Source organism: Wyeomyia smithii, chromosome 2 (genome assembly GCF_029784165.1).
Source record: "Wyeomyia smithii strain HCP4-BCI-WySm-NY-G18 chromosome 2, ASM2978416v1, whole genome shotgun sequence".
In the NCBI taxonomy this organism is placed as follows: Eukaryota; Metazoa; Arthropoda; class Insecta; order Diptera; family Culicidae; genus Wyeomyia; species Wyeomyia smithii.
In genome coordinates, this window is record NC_073695.1 from 176,949,714 (window position 1) to 176,970,886 (window position 21,173).

At 36.0% G+C, this 21,173-nt stretch overlaps 2 protein-coding genes across 3 annotated transcripts; both read left to right on the forward strand.

Moving 5' to 3' along the window:
- The first annotated feature begins 5,398 nt into the window (after positions 1-5,398).
- Positions 5,399-6,416, forward strand: LOC129724247 (peritrophin-1-like). 2 transcript variants are annotated; one of them, XM_055678973.1, is made up of 3 exons: positions 5,399-5,443; positions 5,499-5,981; positions 6,043-6,416. In XM_055678973.1, exons 2-3 carry the CDS (start codon positions 5,520-5,522, stop codon positions 6,214-6,216), a joined length of 636 nt encoding a protein of 211 aa, XP_055534948.1. In that variant the 5' UTR covers positions 5,399-5,443; positions 5,499-5,519; the 3' UTR covers positions 6,217-6,416. The 2 variants fall into 2 exon arrangements, with proteins under 2 accessions (XP_055534948.1, XP_055534947.1); XM_055678972.1 differs by having other exon boundaries at positions 5,404-5,981.
- Positions 6,417-18,072: 11,656 nt separating this feature from the next.
- On the forward strand, positions 18,073-19,031 carry LOC129724691 (uncharacterized). Its single transcript, XM_055679796.1, has 2 exons — positions 18,073-18,198; positions 18,261-19,031. Exons 1-2 carry the CDS (start codon positions 18,180-18,182, stop codon positions 18,815-18,817), a joined length of 576 nt encoding a protein of 191 aa, XP_055535771.1. The 5' UTR covers positions 18,073-18,179; the 3' UTR covers positions 18,818-19,031.
- The last annotated feature ends 2,142 nt before the right edge of the window (positions 19,032-21,173 follow it).

The following is a 21,173-nucleotide window of genomic DNA, read 5'->3' on the forward strand; positions in this document are numbered from 1 at the left end:
AATCAGATCAAATAATGAATAGTTAATTGCAACAAGATATAACCCTCATTTCAAAAAATTTCACTGCTGAATTGGGTGATTTTCCGGTTCAATTGTTCCTTTGTACCCAGTTAAACACCTTTATCGGTCTAATATCGATAATGCATAAAACCAGGCCAAATCTTGCCTTAGAAAAGCACACATTTTCTTCAGGTGCTCATGATAATAATTCAGTAGTATTGAAGGTGTTTTGTTTCGTTTCTCAAGGCCCAAACACAATAGATACGTTTGCGTTGCGTTGACGTCAATTTGACAGAAAATGTATGGACTAACTGTCAAATTGCCGCAAACGCAGCTGCAACGTACCCATTGTGTTTAGGCCTTCATTCTCGAATCTGCGTCGCTCCGCCTTCATTGCAAAAATCTACGCTCAACTCGATACAGAAGACTGCGTGTAGAAAATTCAACTGCATTCTTGTTCTTTACACGATAGCAAGTGGAGCCTTGTACCCGTGTGAGATACACGGTGTATAACAGGCACAGTGAAATATGTTAAACAAGAGTTAAAATCAATATTTATATTGTCCTACGTCACCATTTCATACAACCCCTAGGGCCGTATACCTTGTAGTATTTTAATTAAAATTCAAATCATGCTTCTTTATCAAGTTGAATTCGTACAAAATAAAGGAAATATATTGTCTCAAGCTTCCTATTTTAGCAAATGCGAATTACTGGACCTTTCTCTTGACTCCTTCCATCAAGTGTTGTATAGCCTTCTTGGGCACCTTATTCGCCGCAGAATGCCAGTTGGCCTTGAATTGCGTCTCGTTGACAACTGTCTTTCGTGTCTTCCTGAGGTTCCGCTTGACAATAGCCCAAACAGAACTGAACAACTGTGTTGCTCGAGGAAAGGCAACAGACGTTCGTTAGGCACTCCAACACCTAAATTTCCGTTTCACGATGAAAATGTTGCTTTTCAAACCATACTATTAGTTGGACTGCCACACGAGACATTTCTTCGCAAACTTTGCCTTTAGAATTTTTTTCCCCCGATCCTGTCTACCTGGCAGTCGAAGAATGTTCTTTAAAGACTTCTATTACATTGGTGACGATTGATTTGGTCACATTCAACGATTTTGCCAACTTGGCGTGCGAGTAGTTCGGATTTTTGCGATACGCGAATTAAATTTTGATGCGGGCTACTCTTGTTTCGACGCCATTTTAACGAATGTAGAGCAAATGTCAAAATCAAACATAAGAAATGATACTATATACACACACATCTTTAAAATAAGGGGTGTTCAGGTTTTTTTTGATACACGATAAAAATAATACGGTAAATTGAAGTTAACCATTTTGTTACCGTAACACCCTTTAGTTTTATCGTGCAATGTTACCGTGGAACAGCGTCAATTTTTTGTAGCAATTAAAACATTGTCTTTTGCTTGAATACTTAAAATTAAAAATGTTTCATATTTTTATAAGCCATGTTTTGCTGATTAAGATCTAAAGTAGGATTCGGCTTTACATACTTAAATTTAATTGCCGAGAGCTAAACAGCGAAATTAAGCGAAATATTGACAATTGAAATTTCAATACTTGCTGGTAGATCGATATATTTGCTAAATGTTCGTCGAAATGTGTTGCTGACTTTTGCAACAAGAAACACCGAGATCGATCAGCTGTTGGAAAGTTTACCGTGATAAATTAAGTGTGTGGTATCCTATTTGCATTGCGTTCTCCTTTTAGATATCAATTTCATTCCAACAGCAAAATTTCAAATTGATTGAGAAAGTGGATTGCCACAAACTTTTAAGCCTAGGCTCATAAAAGCGAACATTAGTTGGCCTAGTCGATCTTTACGCTTTTTATTCATTTTCACTGCTAATAATGTTAAGTAACATGTCACAAAATTGTTTTAGATTGTAGCCATCCGAAAACATACAGAGAATCGCAATCCATTGAGTGGTGAAACGATTAATACCAGTTGAAATCTGATGTAACATCTAAGTCGGTTTCATTTTTACCTTCGCAGAATGTACTTTGATATAGAAAGCAGACGAATTCCTTCTTCATGAACTGGAATTATTGTTCAAAAGGTTTCAAATATATGTTAAGAAGGGTTTCTATTTCCGCTAAGAATCTCTAACAGGTGAACAAAAATGATTTTACATAAAGTTCTCAAGTTGAAATATAGGAACAGTGTAGGAAGAAACAAAGTGAGACCTTAAGTCCACGCTGATTAGTGTGGTGTATTGTTACATCTCACCTCGGTTGGTGGTGAACAAATTACGTTTCGCTGCTTCCTTGTTGCAGAAGTGGTCTGTAGGTTGCTGGCCGGTATGGAAACTCGACTTCGACTAAGGAAACACTCTTAAATTATCCAGTTGATATTTATGTAGTTGGGAATTGATGTAGCAGGCGTATTTACAATATCCAAATGCTACTTTAAATATCAAAAATACCAGTTTTTCTCCTATTTATTAAATCACATTCGGTATTTGAAACCAGTTTTCAGTTCCACAAAATGTTCAGTCATTTCATGGCCCATGTGAAACGTTATTATACTGCAATGTTGTACATGGTGCACCTGTATTACGAGGGGTATTGCTTTTTTTAAGTACATACATACTGTTATATAATATTTTCAAAAATCTATTTTTTTCATGTTGCTTGTTGTAAACGTACTTGTCGAATCAATTGTTTGTAATAGATTAGGTCTAATAGTAGGAGGTTGTATCAAGACACGACCGCATAAATGACGTAGAACTACGTAAAATATACACAAATGCATTGAGTGTGTCATTACCCTAGTAATACAACTGGTTTTATCAAAGTTTTATAGTGCTTTTTTGGCTGTATTGAGCGTTATAAAACTTTGTTAAAACCAATATTTTTACTTGGGTAATGAATTATAATGTCTACTTATGAAGGTTTGTGAACTTCTTGAACCGGATTCAGCAGTTACCAGAACGTGCCGAGTTAAAAACCATACACAGCACACACGCACAAATCATACCATATCATAGACACACACATCATACCATATCATACAGACACACACACACACATCATACCACACCATATCATATAGACACACACACACACACACACACACACACACACATCATACCATATCATCATACCATATCATCATACCATATCATCAAACCATACACACATCATACCATATCATACACACATCATACCATATCATACACACAGCATACCATATCATACACACAGCATACCATATCATACACACAGCAAGCAAGCGACCAATCAGAGCCAGCAAGCGACCAATCAGAGGACGTCATTTTTATTTCAACAAGGCTTGCCAATTTTCAATAGTGCAATAGTTCGTAGATTCAAACAACATTGCTGCGAGAATGGAGAAAATCGGTTGAAAACCAACCGACCTATAAGCATTTGAAAAGGAACAAATTTCGTCCCAGTTTTTCAGTTTGCATCCCTGTGTGGTAGGCTAGAGTAAAACGTAGTTCTACGTCAAAAAAACGAATTGTATCGAACAATTAAAACTGGTTTTGACCTCACGTTGTATAATTGTTTCCAACAGGATACAAAACCTTTATTTAGAACAAAAAAATGTAAGTAACGTAAGTTTACTACCATAAAGTGCAGTTTGCGCTTATCACAAAACAGAACTGCAGATATATGTCAGCTATCTTAGAAATACCCGTAGCGGCGCCTTTGCCATTATGCAACCAATGTCAGTTACTATCACCAGAAAACCGATAATAGATCAACATAGAAACTCTGAATAAGAACCGAAAGTAATGCATTTGGAAAATTTCCGCGACGGTCAGTAGCCAGTACCCTAGTTAGGTCTTGACATAGACAGGTGATTGATTATGTCTTTTAAATTAATCTTACTTAAGGTATCTGTTGGGGATTGTTGATGTGAAATGCATTATGATCGATTATTTAACTTCTGCAACTTCAAACAGGGTATACTGAACAAAGACAACGAAAGAAACTTTCCACATCAAATTTAAACCAAATTGTGATTTGTGGAATTTTAGAAATAATTTTTACAATTTATCAAGAATTTTATTCTGTAGTATTGATCATACTTATTGCAATCAAAACCCGTGTAACAACTGTGACATGCACATGGATGCAAGAATGACGAAGAGCGTACAAAGCGGCAATTTCAATTAATTTTCAATTTTATTCAAAAAACAGAACATATGTTGGTCAAGAAGGTCGTAGCATTAAGCCGTAAAGCGACACTTTACGATTGCTTTTCGTTTTACTGCTGAAGAACAAGTGCGAAGTCAAAACTGATATCAATTTTTGCATCTTCTAACTTATTCGTTGTTATGACGCCTAAATGTACACCTTTTTCTCTCACGCCATCTATTGGAATCTATCGCAGGCGCCATACCTTTGGTTTGCAAGTTCTACTGCCAATGTTGACACTGAACACGACGACAATAATTATTCTGTCGTACTTACCTCGTGATAAGGTCGTATGTCCGAACGTAAACAAAACGAGTGAGAGATGATCTGTGCTTGTGAAGTACATACAAAGGATATAACTTTCACTCGTTTTGTTCACGTTTAGACATACGACTTTATCACATAGTACTCCAGAATTCATAAATCACTGAGTTTATGAGAACTTTACACGAAAAAACGCGTCACAAATTTTCAACTAATCATCGTTTCTTAATCATAATACCAGCGTGAAGAAAAGCTCGATTCAATAGTAATATATTTGTAGTTCACAAAAATTCTCAGTTTGTTGATTAGGTGGTATGTTAGCTACTTAGCAACTCAAATCACTCAGCAAATAGATAACGGATACTTCGTCTTTGTCAAAAGTATAACAATTTTCCTTATTTTGTTTTTTTTTTATATTTGTTTTACACAATAATTAAAAAAGTTTAAAAACATTGTAGAACATTTCTACAAGTGATTTTTGTTCCTTTTTCCAATTGAAGCTAATACCAAATTGATAAATCAGTTGTTCAGGTAGATGTTATAGAAAAGATAATGGTAATCGACAATACGCTTTTTGAAACGAAACTTGTCAGTTATAACTGCACATTGGACCTTATTCAGTATTTCGATTTTCGCAGTGATTGCTATGCGTACCTCGCTAGGAGAAAGGCAAGCAGATAAACTGTATATTCACTGTGAAATAAGACAGTTTAATGCAATCGCTCATTCCTTGATAAGCAGAAAAACAACGCTTTTCCTGTGCCCTTCGTAGATAACCTATATAATGTGTGTGAGTCAAACCTTGTGAAAACGGGAAATACCTTGAACCAGCAGAATACCACTAAAAGTCATAAGATAGGAACAACCAAAACATAGCTAACATTTCCGATAACCAACCAAGAAAAAGTACATTTATATCGGCTTTTACGAGTATGCACTACCAGTTCATATCGTTCTCTTTTCCAGGACAGTTTAAAATGGCGCCATTTAAAAGGTACACTTACGTAACTATTTTCATTACAACCTTAGTAACAAGCGTAATTGGTCAGAACTTTGACCCCACGGTATGCATGACCCTGGAGGATGGGACGCTTGTCCCCAGTCCGTTTGATTGTACCAAATTCTTTGTCTGCGAAAGTGGAATGCTTAGCGAAGAAGCCTCTTGCCCACCAAATTTGTGGTTTAATCCAGAAACAAGTGATTGTGATTTTCCGGAAAATGTTGATTGCGGTGATGCTCCGATACCAGAGACGGAAGAGACAGAAGCGCCGGAAGAGACGGAAGCACCAGAAGAGACAGAAGATGAAACAACTGTTACGGTGAGTTCGACGGAATCAACCAGTTCTTCAGCGCCATCCGAAGACTGTCCAGAGGAGGATCCAGAAAGTCCGGTTTTCCTACCTGTGGTCAACGAATGCAACGCTTATGTGTTATGCTTCCATGGGAAGAAAATCATGATGAAATGTGCAGAAAATCTGTACTGGAACAGTAAAATTAATAGCTGTGACGTATTGTCCAATGTTCAATGTTATGTAAGTAAAATGTTACCTAATTGAATTGTTAAATTCAAAAACAAATTTAAACCTATTTTAGGAAGAAGATCCCTACGGCTGCCCTCGGGAAGGAATCGAAATCCTTCCTCATTCCTCCGATTGCAGCAAGTATGTATACTGCCATGACGGGGTTTCACGTGTGCAGAGCTGTGCCTTTTTCCATGTGTTTGACAAGGAACAAAAACTGTGCATCATTGGTAACACCTGTTCCTAGATGGTTGTGATTTTCTCCAATGAACTTATCGTGTACCGACTATTGCTTTTTTCCCGTGCTACCAAACAAAGATTATTTGTTTATTTCGAAAAAGTGTTTTTCAATTAAGCAGAACAGTATTACATCAACTTAGTTTATTGCAAGGGTTCACATTTAATCTAAGCAATTAGTTAACTTACTAATAAAACCACGAAACTCAACATTTTTCGCAATTATATTGAAACGAATCAAATAAGATTTATATATATAAATCAAATGCTATAAGTAAGTATAGTAAGTAGAGAAAACCGCCTTTCCGAGCGTATTTGTAAAAATATTATTATTTATAGTCTAGAATAGTTAGGTAAAGCGGGCAATGTAGGTATGTAGTTGTACGAGGTTGCGAAAAATGAACGAGAACAGAAGGTGTGAGTTATACGCGAAACAAATTTTTCTTATCCAGACGAGACTTGAACTCTCAATCGTAGACGGTTATAACGGGTGAGTCATAAGTTGCTAAACTAAACGAAAACATGTTTGGTAAATAGGGTTTTCCTTCAAATTCAATTGTTTATTGCATTTTCAGAAGTCCATACAATGTGTGTTTGAGTTTGAATAGTTAAGCTGTGATGGCTTCCCGACCATTTTCGTACACCAACTGGGACAGTTGTGTTTATTACGGGAGTCACTTCACGGTTAACTTTATTTCACTCTCACGCTCACTCCACTTTTTCAGACCTATTCCCGATTCCACCTCGAGTAAGGTGACAAAAATTAAAGTGAAATGGGACACCCGAAACAATGTTCAATGCTAAGAGATGGCGCTGTAGTGGTAGTTGTAGTAAATTCAAAATTTCCCTGAGCATTTTGCTTAATGACCGGAAAAACTGCCATTAGTTACTCTGTTTTTATATTATTCTAACTTTCTAGTACTTACTTTTACTATATGCGATCTATTCTTATCCAAAAACTTGATTTTCCTATACAACTCCGTTGACTCAATGTAGTTGTGAAGGGAAATCAAGTTTTTTGGATAAAAATAGATTGCATATAGTAAAAGTAAGTACTAGAAAGTTAGAATGATATAAAAACAGGGTAACTTATAGCAGTTTTTCCAGTCATTAAGCAAAATGCTCGTGAAAATTTCGATTTTACTACCATTACCACTACAGCGCCATCTCTTAGCATTGAACATTTCTTCGGGTGGGTGTCTCATTGACAGTGAAGTGAAATTGAGAAGGTTTCCCAGCTCAAAAATTTCTAAGTCCCAGAAAGTAGAATTTTTTAAATAACACCAGATCTTGACGTTTTCTGCATTTCTAAAACATATGGCATCAAAAAACTTTTATTTGTCGGTATCGAAAAATTTCATAAACTAGCATGCATTTTTTTCAACGGTAAAAATTGAAACTTTGACCGCTTTGAGACAAGGACCATTAGATCACAAATCAATCAATTTTCCTGATTTATCCCTTCTTCGTAGAATCATTTCACCGTTCAAAATGGTCGCGAAACGTCTTTCATTTTGTTTTGACTTCAGTGATATGACACTCTTAATAACCCAGATTTCACGGCAGATGTCACTTTGCGACGTTTTTCTCCCTTAAGTGAGTCCGATAATAGGGCTTCATTCACTTCACTCTGATTTCACAGTGAAGTGAAGTATTTATTACGAGATACCTTTACCACAGAACGGAAGGTTAACTTCAGGTATATGATCAAACAGAAAGTGCACACAAAGAGGACTGAAAAATCACGAATGAATTTTCTTTGCCCTCAGCAATTTATATTTGTCGTGTACGTTTATGCCACTGCGACAGTGGTATAAAGTGGCATAATTTATTCGTTGTTTTGAATTGACGGTTATTTCAACAGTTTAACCTGTTTAATACGAACTTTTACGTGCAATGCAAAAACGTTGTGCGAAAACGGCAAAGTTTCACATTTGTGCAATTTTTTATATTCGAAAATCTATAATGTGGCATAGTGGAAGTAAGTAAAAGTATCAACACAAGCTATCTGATGTCCCGTACATGTTGGTTTGGAACACGAACCACAATCAATGCTATTTAAAACCGGGTGTTCGAAACTGTTAATGATGCAATTATTGCGAAGGTCTTCCGCTCACGATTGTATCCTGTGTTAGCGACAGTTATTTATAAAAATTAGTTTGTAACTTTATCGTTGTCATAAATCAAATATGAAGTGTTTTTTTTTTGTTTTTGTTTAAAGGAAGTGCTACTTCGTGTTGTAAGAAGATGTTGTACAGATAAATTTTGTTCGGCAAATATCTTGATATTTTATAAATTTTTTTTTGTTTACACAACATTTATTTGAAACGGGAAAAAAACAAATTAATGTTTTACGGAGCCAATTAAGTCTAATGCCTTATGGGCTTAAATATCTTATAAGCTAAAGGCAAATTTTTTATGCTCGCTGCCGACTACGAGCTGAAATTATATAATATTGAATCAATACCTTAGTCGACCATGAAATTTCTAAACAGGTTTCATCCTGTTATTTCATTATATCACATGCTTATCGATCACCCGAGATCCAAACTCTGAAGGTATATCGGTTTTGGACTCATTGATGCTAGATGCATCCGATGGAATAAAAATAAGGAGGATGAGATTAGATAAACTTGGATAAGCTTCTGGAGCAACGGATAATGTGGTTGTAGCATATTAATTTTGCGAACGATATTTCGATATTAACTATTCACGGATTTCTGGTGTTTATATATCAGCTAAAAGAGTGTAATTTTCTGAACAAACGTGATTTTATATCATTATCCTTCAATTTTTTAATGAAGAATTAAAACCGCTTAAATGACAGTTGGTACATGGGCGAACTGTTATTGTAGCGATTTCGAACTGTTTTAAATCGGAATTTTAAAACCGAAGGATAACGATAGAAAATTAATAAAAATTATGATTTTATTTGATAGAATAATTTTAAAAATCATGATTTTATTTGAATGTGTGAATGAACCGGTTCTTAGAAAAGAGCGAAAGAATGAACGGCTCACGAAAAAGAGCCACCACGGTTTTTTGAGCGCACCAGAACTGATGGATTCGCGCGAACCCGAAGTTTACCGAGAAAATACGAACTGTCAACGCTCGTGAATTATTGTGAACCATGAGCGGTTCATATGAGTCTGTTCGGAACGGTGAGTGAGCGGTTCAGAGCCGCTTTTGCAAAAGAGCCGTTTCGCACACCCCTATGTGAAGTCTTGCTCTTCGGCCTAAATAACACAGTTATACATACATTTTACCAAAGCCAGTCGACATGTTGAGCAGGAGTGCGAATGAAATAGCTTGTCCCCGGGTCGTTTCACACCTCCTGATTTACTGGTCTTATTTCAAAAAATGCACACGAAAAAGCAGGTCTTCTTCACACAGAGTTCTATTTCACAAAATCAATATGCGTCGAAGCGAAACTAATTTAGAACACTTTTATATTAAATTGAAATAAGTCTTAGAATAATCTTTCACATTATGAGGATGTAACCAATATCTTCTTTTCAATGGTAGTACAAAGGATTTAGCGAATAGCATATGCAATCTCTCTGGTGCAGCGATACTATGTAAATCGCAGATTCTAAAGCACAGCAAAGCCTTGCTACTACATTCTAAATCGGAACTCGACATTTTGTTATACACCGACTTCGCATCCAACTGTTTGAGTGTACAGGACAATTGCGGGGCTAGCACTACGATCCTACTGACAGTGTCAGTCTGACACTAACAGTCTCTTCTGAGCCGAAACTCGAACCTACGACAATTGGCTTGGTAGGCTAGCATCGTACCTCGAGACCATCTGGGACGGTTCGAGATCGCAGATTCAATGAGCATTCGAATCCTAATCACTTTTCGTGACAGACGCAATTTAAATATTGCTTTCATCCCCGTACCTTTCAGTAGTAAAAATTTGCAAATTTCCAGATCGATTATATTATTCGTACTCATACGTCGAAAGTGTACTATAAAACGTCTTTCAAATGCTTGTGATAACCATTATTGCTGGGAAACTTGAGAGAATTTAAAAGTAATAATATAGAATAAACACATAACCGCATTAAAAAGTGCACCTGTAGTGTTTTCGCTTGGCAGATTTATACCAGTGTCTATTTATTTTCCGTGTAAAATGCGTTCTTTCCACCACAAGGGAGCGCTGCAAAATTCACTTAGCACTCTGCAGTTTTCAAATCACAGATGACCTTCCGTTCTGTGCCTTTACGTTAATTTCGGAATGCTGCCATCGATTTGTATTGTTATGGGGAAGGCTCGAAACATACAAACATAAAAATACATTTAAGTACAATTTGTAGCTAACGTATAGGTTTCCATGCATACTTTTTTATTATTTATCATTTATTATAGCGAAACCGAACCCGAGTAGCAAGCTGATTTTAAACCCATTCATTTGGGGTAGGGGAACAGCTCCATTATTCATCTCAGCCCATAAATTCATCTCATACAACATGAAAACACAATTGGAAACAGAAAAAAACGCATATTTTCTAACTAAATCGATCTGCTAATCCATGGAATGGATTCTTCTTAGTTCAATCAATTCAAGTATTTATTTCAATCACCTACCTCAGAAAACAAAATCCGCGTATTGTTATCTTCGGCTACAACGGGACTCGTTCAGCAGCCAACCAAAGTTTTTCTCATCACTAGCGGACCATTGTTTACTTAATCACTAAACAAAATCACTCACTACACTAAGAATACTTAACCCTCTAGTGCCCAAGTTAATTTCTAAACGGGCTTCGGTAAAATCACTATGAATCATTATAAACACTTTTTAAGTACATATTGAAGCTTCTCAAAACTTCGACTGAAGCCCGCCAAATGGCGGTATTGGGCACTAGGGGGTTAAATTTTTGAAACGTTCAGCTCAAATTTACAAAAACCAGCTTGAAATATCAGAAATATATGAGATGAATTTCTACAATTCCTAAATTTCAACTGTATGTATTTTCATCTGTTTTCATTGCGTTGAAGAAAATCAAAAGTTCCCAAATCGGTTTCTGTTGATACGAACAAATCATACTGAAAATGTTGAATTATTCCGACATAATTGACATAAATGAACAGCACTGCCGAGGTTACCTAGGTTACCATATTTGCACGTAAACAACTACGCGGATATCTAGGTAACCTACTACGACGGGCTGCGGCTACGTTTATTCATGATAAGGGAACATCCATAAATGACGTAGCTTTTTTAGGTTTTTTTGACTCCCCCCTCCCCCATCGTAGCATTTCGTCACAAAGTCAAATTTGCGGTTTTCTGTCTGTTACACATGATGAAAAATCTTAACTACTTCAATCACATAATTATAGCGCACCAAAAGGTGCTATTATATTTCACAACAGTAACAACACTGGCAAGTTTGTTCAATTATCACTATTTCGGATAACCATTTGCCGATGGTTCTAGTTCTCCCGTTTTCTCTAGTAGAATTGCCTGCCATTTCCAATAATTCTGCAGCTACCTTCTTTCTTCGTCACGATCAGCAACCAACGTCCGTGTGGTAACGGTACAGTTATATGGAATGAATTATACATAAATCACAAAGCGCGCATTCCTAGTCAACGAGGTATATTCAGTCGACCTTGTTTGGGAAAGAAGCATTGAGCGACCAATCAGAAGTCGAAATTTGCGTTTCGTCAAGGCTTGACAATTTTCAACAGTACAGGAGTTCGAACAATCAGATAACAACTTTTTTTGGTTTTTGAAATTGGATCTCTGTATTCAAATTGGTCTCCTGTATATGTTGCCGTAAGACGTAATTCTACGTCAAAAAAGGTTAACCTCAAAAATCACTTTTCCACTTATCAACTATCCTCGGCGCTACTTCCATGTTTTTATTTCACGGAATTCGTCCGAACATGGAACCAAATGTCTCTTCGGCAATGAATTGACGTTCAATCTAGGACCGTTTTCATTTATTTATTGTCTATTTACGGAATTCCATTTTTATATAGTAGATTAGATTTAATTAGTGATGAAACTAGTACCGTAAACTGTGGTGACCTTGATCAGATGGGTGACTTTGATCCCTCTACCCCTTTTTTTAATATTTAGGATAAAAAAGTGCTCCTAAAGCTTGGGAATTTGACACAATTTTCACTGATTGTGCTTAGATATGTGTACATTGATACTATTCATGCATTTCCTGATATTTAAAAAATGTGTTTCATTTTGAGCGATTTTTATTGCCTACAAACAATCGGTGCAAGCAGATACGAAACAACAAGGTGCGATAAGTAAAGTTTTCTAATTTTGTTCCGAGATTAGTTTTCAAAACAAAAAAATATTATTACAGCGATTTTCATGATTGTTCTGGCAAATTTTTCTTCACAGGTAATGTTGAGTCTTAATAATCTAAACAGTGTATTACATGCTTTCTTCTTAACAACAACCCAAGACGAAAAGTAACATGCAAATTTGGACAATTTCATTAGCCACATTCCACGTGGACTAGTTTTTGATCATTTTAGATCCCCTCCCCTACCCGTGGACAATCGTTCACACATATTCTAAAAATTTTGTATGAGCTTAAACTCTAAGGCAGCCGACCGAATTTCCAACTCGAAAAGACCTAAGACAAGACGTGACAGCTGGTCACCGTTACATTTAACCAATTTGAACCGGCTGCTGATTGGCTGAATTCGATAACGCAATCGTCACGTAGAAAATACAACGAGGTTACTTTTCACTGTAGAGCAGTGATGCTGGAGAGTCATAATTTAGCTATTATAATTGTTCATAAATAATGATGCAAAAGTATGCAAGGTACACGATATTACCGAGTAATGTTTATTACTATTTCGGTTGAAGTCCAAGAAACTTAGAAAGAAAAAATTTGGGTACCAAGAAACTTAGGAAGAAAAAATTTGATAATAGAAGTATGCTTTATTGAACATAAAATAATAAATAAGAATTGAGTATTATTCGCCTATATATTGCAATTATAATTTGTTTTATTTTCATTGACCTGCAGAAGTTGTTAAAAATAATCATTCTGGCATCAACGGTATGGAACGTTCAAAAAAATATCGACGGGGATGACGGCCGTTACGAAAAGAAAAATAAGAAGCCAGCTGTCGCGTCTTGTCTTAGGAAAAGACAGGTGACTGTACCGGTAATCGAACTCTTGCTCTTTCTGACGAAGTTATAAAACCCCTACTGTCAAAACATATGAGTACCGTAAACTGGGGTGACTTTGATCACTGTACCTCTTTCTTGAAAATGTGGTCAAATATATTAAATACCAATATAGTTCACTTACGTGAAATTATGAAGACAAATTGAAAATGACAGAAGCGTTAGTCACCTTTTCGACCGCTAGGTGCGCCACTTCTGATTTTGTTCTTCACGACATGCGAAATAGAGCAACTTTTGACAATAATATTACCCTAATGGGTACACTGAAAAAAATTCACATTTAATTGTGAAGTGGACTCGGCCGAATATTTTATAATAATAAAGTTCGCCTATGCATAAGGCAATCCATGGGTGGTGTTCCACGGTTTGTACGTTCGTCGACCTCCGAAAATATTTTGAGTTGTAAAATGGCGACTTCCGGTGACTGAGAAACTGCCGAAAATGACCAAATACCACCTAATATGGTTTTTTTTTAACTAGAATGACGCTCAGAGGCCAGAAATTGTCTCGAAATGCCAGTTTGAAATCCAAGATGGCGACTTCCGGTTTTTGAAAAATCAGACAAAATTTTGAATTGTAAGATGGCGACTTCCAGTGATTGGAAAAAAGAGGAAAATGACCAAATACCACCAATATGGATGTTTCTTTAACTAGAATGACGCTCAGAGGCCAGAAATTGTCTCTGAATACCATTTTGAAATCCAAGATGGCGACTGCCGGTTTCTGAGAAACAGCGAGATATGACCAAATACCAGCCAATATGGGTATTTCCGAAATCGTGATGATGCACTGAAACCACAAATCGACCTCAGACAACATTTTGAGTAGTAAAATGGCGACTTTTGGTGACTGGAAAACTGCCGAAAATGACCCAAAAACAACCAAATATGGGTGTTTCTTTAACCAGAATGATGCTCAGAGGCCAGAAATTGTCTCCGAATGCCATTTTGAAATCCAATATGGCGACTCCGGTTCCTAAACAACAGTGGCAAAAGACCAAATAACACTCATTATGGGTATTTCCGGGATTGTTATGATGCACTGAAGCTACAAATCGACCTCAGATAACATTATGAATTGTAAAATGACGTCTTCCGGTAAATGGGAAACTGCTGAAAATAACCAAATATCACCCAATATGGGAATTTCTTCAACCGGCTGATTTCCATCCAATATGAGATGTTTCGATACCAGAATGATACACAGGAGCTAGAATCGACCACAGACAACATTTTGAATTCTAAGATGGTGACTTCCGGTTTCTGTAGAACAGCCGAAAATGACTAAATAACACCTATTATTGGTGTTTCTTAAACCAGAATGACGCTCAGGGGCCAGAAATTGTCTCCAAAAAAATAGCCTAAAGGGACCAAATACCACCCAATATGAGTGTTTCTTTAACCAGAATGATGCATGGAGCTAAAAATTGACCTCAGACACCATTTTGAATTGTAAGATGGCAACTTCTGGGAAACAGCCGAATACTACTGCATATGAATATTTCCGTAATCGAAATAATGTATAGAAGCCAGCATTGACCCTGGACACCATCTTGAATTCGAAGATGACCACTTTCAGTTTCTGGAAAACAACGAAAATAACTGAATACCACCTAACATGAGTGTTTTCGGAATAGAGGTGATGTACTAAAGGCAAAAGTCGAGGATGTTGTCATTCCGATAAAACCAATAATTTCGAACGATATAAACAAATCGCAAGAAATCAATGAATTTAGAATGTTGAAAATTATTGAATTAAACACAAAAACAGGCGGGACGAAGTTTGCCGAGTCAGCTAGTAAATACATAAATATGCTGGTTGAAGCAAAGCTGCAAGTGATGAATACGAAGATTAGAACTCGAGAGCAAAAAATTCGGAGGGATAAAAATAAACAAAAAATACTTTCGAAACGAAGAAAACTAAACATTAAATAATAGTTTTTGCATAACAGTTGTTATCACTAATTATGTTTGTTTTGCTGAATATCTTTTATATATAATATAAAAAAGCTTTTAAACCAATTACAACATGATATGTATCCATACTTAAATTGTTAAATTGATAGAACATTCAAGTGTTATCTAAGCTAAAAGTTGCACAACAACCATATACGACTATTAACAACCATTGTGCGGTTTCTCCTTTTATCTTTTTCACGAGGTAATTGAAATATTCATTTAATTGTACACTTCGTGACCTGATTATTGAGCTTGAGCTTGACGGCAGCACATTTCGTAGTTGCTTCCCGTGATGGATCTGAGCTAGTGAAGTTACACAGGGAACCACGTATATAGCAACTTGGGATTTGTTCACCATTTACACGTCGTGGCCTGATTATTTGAATATTTCTTCTTCGTGCCTCGATAAGCTACATCTATGATATTATCAATATTTAACTCCCGGAATGGCGTTAGTTTTACATACAAACAATATACGCACGAAATCTGCAACATATTTTTTTCTGTGAAAGTATGAAATTGAGTCAACTAAATCTAAAATTGAGTAAATTCAGTTTCGTGTGTGAGAATGTCACACGCTCACAGAAATTCAACAACAATGCACAGTGATACAGTAAGGCAATATAGGCGGACACGAGTTTTTCGATGCGATTTTGTGGTTTTAGAGTAAAATTTTTTTCTAAGAACTTGTTTCTTATATTTAGTCTATCTTTTATGTGCAAATGAAAATTAGGGTGGTCCTGAAGTCGACTAAATGAAAAAACTAACTTTTTATTCGCATAAATAAATGTATACATTCATCGGCACAGTTGTAGATCAACTAATTTTAAGCAACTTTCGGAATTTCTTTACAATACTTATACAATATTTGTTCTGTCAGATGATACCAAAAAATATTATTTATGTTTGCCCTAAACGGAGACATCAATATATCAAAAGGGCCTATTTTTAAAATAGAAATAGTGAAAACTCTTCATCTGTATAATATACCGACAATGTTTTTCGTCAAAATTGGCGTATTTTTGATTAAAGTTACCGAAGAAAACTTTGTTTTTAAATTTGAATTGAAAAAATAGAGCGAAAAGACTGTTTTTGGAAACCAAATTTCATGTCTACAAAAAAGTTTTTTTACAAAGTTACCTAGAATTAGTTGGTCTACAAGTTTGCCGAAGAATGTTTTATTTCGTTGATTTTAGGACCACCCTAATTTTCATTCACACATGAATAGAGGACTATGTATAAGAAACAACTTTTTACAAAAACTATGGCTTTAAACCGCAAACCAAAATCGCAACGAAAAGCCTATGTCCGCCTAAATTGCCTTACTGTACCACTGTGCAATGAGTTTAGTTACCTTTTTCACCACAAGAGGGGGTGTTCCCTGTCTGTCTTCACGGGAATATATGGGAAATTCGAGAGTGAACTATATTGTTATTTTAAGATATTTGATGTGGTAAAAAAGCGCTCGTAGTGCTTGGGACTTGTCGTAATCTTCACTGAATGCGTGGATATATGTTCGCATTGCTACTACTCATGCATTTCCTGCTATTTAAAGAGTGTTTTTCATGCTAAAATATTAATTGAAAATAAAGTGTATTTTTGGCGATTTTTGTTGCATACAAACAATCGGTTCAAGTAGATTCAAAACAACAAGTTGCAATACGTAAAGTTTTTTTATTTTGTTCCCAGATTAGTTCTTAAGATGAACAAATATTATAACAATACATTTTATTGTTATTGTTGTAGTTTTCCCTCGAAGGCAATGTTGAGTCCCAATATTCTCCACAGCGTATTACATATTTCTTCTTAACAAAAACCCAAGACGTGAGGTAACATGCAAATTTGGCCAATTTCATAAGTCATATTCCTCGTGGACTAGTTTTTGATGATTTTAGACCACCTTCTCTATCAGTGGATAACAATTCATATATATTCTAAAAATTTTGTATGAATCTCGTACATTCGCCATTATAAACTGTTCACGTAGAATGTGAATGGCCCCCAAATTGCTTTCCATATTTATAAACTCGTTTAAGCCGTTCAAGGCTGTTCAATTTAGTGAAAGTAGCAAAGTGTTACACCAAATTCAGCAAAACAATGAAGTGATCAAAGTCACCCCGGAATGATGATTGGTGTAAAATTTTTAGAGCATATTCAAAAACAGCAAAAATGTTGCTAAACTTTTGAAGTAGTGACTGAATCTTTTTCAATGCATGCCAGTACTTATTTTAAAAATATCGAATAATATTGTTTTCGGTATATTCTGAAAATATTTGAGATACAATCAGAAAAGTGATCAAAGTCACCCCAGTTTACGGTACTCAAAATTCATATGAGTATTCAAAATTCATGGTACTCTTTTCGGCAAACGAAACTTTTAATCACTACTTCGAAGCCGCCCCAACATCATAACATATCGTCTGACTCTTTAAAAAAGCCTGAGAAGGTTTTTCTTAATATTTTTTTTTTCGAGGTAACAAATTGACACTTCTTAAAGTAGATCGAATTGACAACCTCAAATCAGGAGGCACATTTTTTTTCATTCTACGTTTTAACTAGTACCTAATGACGAATGCATACTAAGCTATGTGGATGGTTTCCTAGGAATCCTACTAGTATTATTTATATCGTTGGACCATCATTGCAAAAAAAAATGTAATCAATCTTCAACCAATGCGTCTGTTTGTCAAGAGATATGTCAGATAAAATTCCTTGAAACAGGAAACGTACATGTAGAGAAACCAGTTTATAAAACGATTGGGCAATTCAAGCGGAATGTCATTTGTACAGAGATAGCTGACTAAGTGTGCTTGATTATTATAAACAATTCCGTTCACAATTATGGCTCATTACAAATATGGTAGAACATAAACTCAGGCAAACCAATATCGTGTTCATAGAAAAGTTCTATTTCATTTCCAGCTATTTTTCTACTGCTTTTATTAAGTAACGACTATGGCGTTTTGGTAACTGCATTTTCCAGTTACATTTCTGCATACGTGGTGTGTCCGGAAGGTGAATTTGTGTTTCTGCCTGCTGAAAATTGCAACCAATTTTATTTCTGCGCGGATGGTGTACCAACTAAACTGTATTGTGCTGAAGAACAAAATTTCAATCCAGAAAGTGGAATGTGCGAGGACGATTATGAGTGCGAGACTGCTGAGGAAACACCCAACCCTGATACAACCGAAGTCACTGGAACTACTTCGATAAGTTCATCAGTTTCTACCAGTTCTAATCCGATTACAACACCCGATGGTTTTCTGCCGGTTTTATTGCCGGATGCCCCGTGCCCATCAGATGGATATGCTTTTAGAATCCATGCAACGTATTGTAACCTTTTCTACTTTTGTAGGGAAGGAGAGGAATCATTACAGCAGTGTGCCTTTCTTCATCGGTTTGACATGTACCAGGGACGGTGTCTGTATCGTGAGAAGGCAACCTGCTTTGCAGGCACCGAAATGATTTATGAACATTAATTTTAAATTAATATTGAAAAGAAGAAGAATTCATTTAGTGCAGTTTCATAAAGTATTCAAATCTTACAACTGCAATCTATCATGTCTTCTTGTATTCATTGTCCATATTTGCCCGTTTTTTAGAAAAGTATAGAAATCACTGCGAAAAACATTGTCTCCCGGTTTTTCAAATTCTTCAATAATAAATTTCATAGTGATTAAACAGGTGGTTCAAAAAATATGGAAAGAAACGTGATCCAAAGACTGTTTCAAATGACATTTTCCAGTATACAAAATGTTAGGGAGCTCACTTAAGATCCTGTAAGGGGTGATAGAGGACCTTATTTGATGAAAAAAAAAAACTAACGCATACGGCCAAAATTTACTACTGCAGAGTTATTCACTATTTTCAGTTTTTAGTTATGTTTGCCTTTAACGAGTTCTAGTACAAGAAGTGTGACAGCTATTTCAAATCTGTTGGTTTTGTTGGAGAGCTGAGAAAATCTCGTAATCAATAGTTTCTTAAAAACGTCGAATTGAAGAGAATAAAACGCACTTAAAAGGGAACAAATGTGAAATCAAGTGTTTTTTGAAAACATAACTGCAATTTTTTCTCTGAAATGTGGGTTAAAGATGGGTTTTGTTGTTAACTGAATTAAGCATTGAAGTCTACTCTATAAGTTGTTCTTTGACATCAAGAATCTAATTCTTTTAGTTTACCTGGTATTTCACTCCAAAAGCAATAAGCTGCGCCTTCATTTAGAATTGTCAGTTTCACAATTTTCTGTAATAATGTATTTTCGGTATAATGTATAATGTATAATGTAAAATGTATAAAGTATAAAGTATCATGTATCATGTATAATGTATAATGTATAATGTATAATGTATAATGTATAATGTATAATGTATAATGTATAATGTATAATGTATAATGTATAATGTATAATGTATAATGTATAATGTATAATGTATAATGTATAATGTATAATGTATAATGTATAATGTATAATGTATAATGTATAATGTATAATGTATAATGTATAATGTATAATGTATAATGTATAATGTATTATGTATAAAAAATATTACTGTAGACTGTAGCTTTGTCGTTTCAGCAAAATGTACACCGGTAGATAAAAACAAATTTCAAAAAAGGAAACAAAGATATTATCGTGAATATATGACTGAATATACAACTTTATAATGTTGGCTCAGACGTTACAAATGTTACAAATAACGAAGAACGAATCGGTGTGATCGGAAAGTGAAAGTCGTCGAGTTGTAATCGACGGCAGGTTCTTCTCCGGGGCCATCAACGTTCGCACCTACTCGCTGTGTAATACCCGCCGAAATCGAACGCCGCGACCAAACATTAAGGGGGGAAGTCGAAAGTTTCGGATGTTTAGGGTAAGGTGGGGTGTTCAGGTAATTTGGCTATTGATTAAGGTATATTTGAAGATTTATTTTGCATGTCGTGGATGCAAATATACTACATGTGCATCCACGACATGCAAAATACATCTTCAAATACACCTTAATCAATAGCTAAAATACCCGAATATTTTACTATACTCTCAACATCTGAAAAACTAAAAGATGAATATTCATCACTTTACAACCTTCCAGAGCAGGGTCCCCCTTTTAGCAACTGTGGAACGCTAGACTGGAGATAGCGCTACCCACGGAAGTGAAGCTTGGCACAGCTACTCTTGAAAATGGCTGGAAGGGCATTCGACCCGCTGCCAGGTGCAGTTCCTGATCATAGAAACGAATGGTTTGACGGCAATTGCAAACAGTTAGTCGAAGAGAAGATCGCAACACGGGCGAGAATGTTGCGACGAGTACGAAACAATCAAAACTTAGTTCTCCGAAGGAAGAAGCGCCAGCAAGAGGACCGATATCGCGCAGCGATGGAGGATTTTTACTTACCCAGTAAACAATTTTGTTGATTTACAGCTTAAGCGGATTTAGGCTAACTATAGCTTCATAAGCATTATTCAATAACATTGTTTGTTGGAAAGTTACGACGTTTGGAAGGTTTACGAGAAGCGATAAAGCTCCCGTAAAGGTTACGTGCCACAAAGCGAACTGTACAGGAGCTCAAATGGTAACCTACTAATAGACGAGTGTGGGGTAATCGAAAGGTGAAAGTCGTCGCACCATGAGCATCTGAACGGCGATGCAGTAGAGTGCGTATGGTATGGCAATTAATCTTGGTGCACGAGCAGAAGTCAACGGGATTTCAGTCCCTGATCTTGTGAAGGCGGAGAATGAGTTTGGCCGGACAACAAAGCTGCTGAAAAAGACCAAACTTTCAGCGAACTGTTAAAATTCACTAGAGAAATACAGGCTAGAGCCGTGTACTGGTTCATTG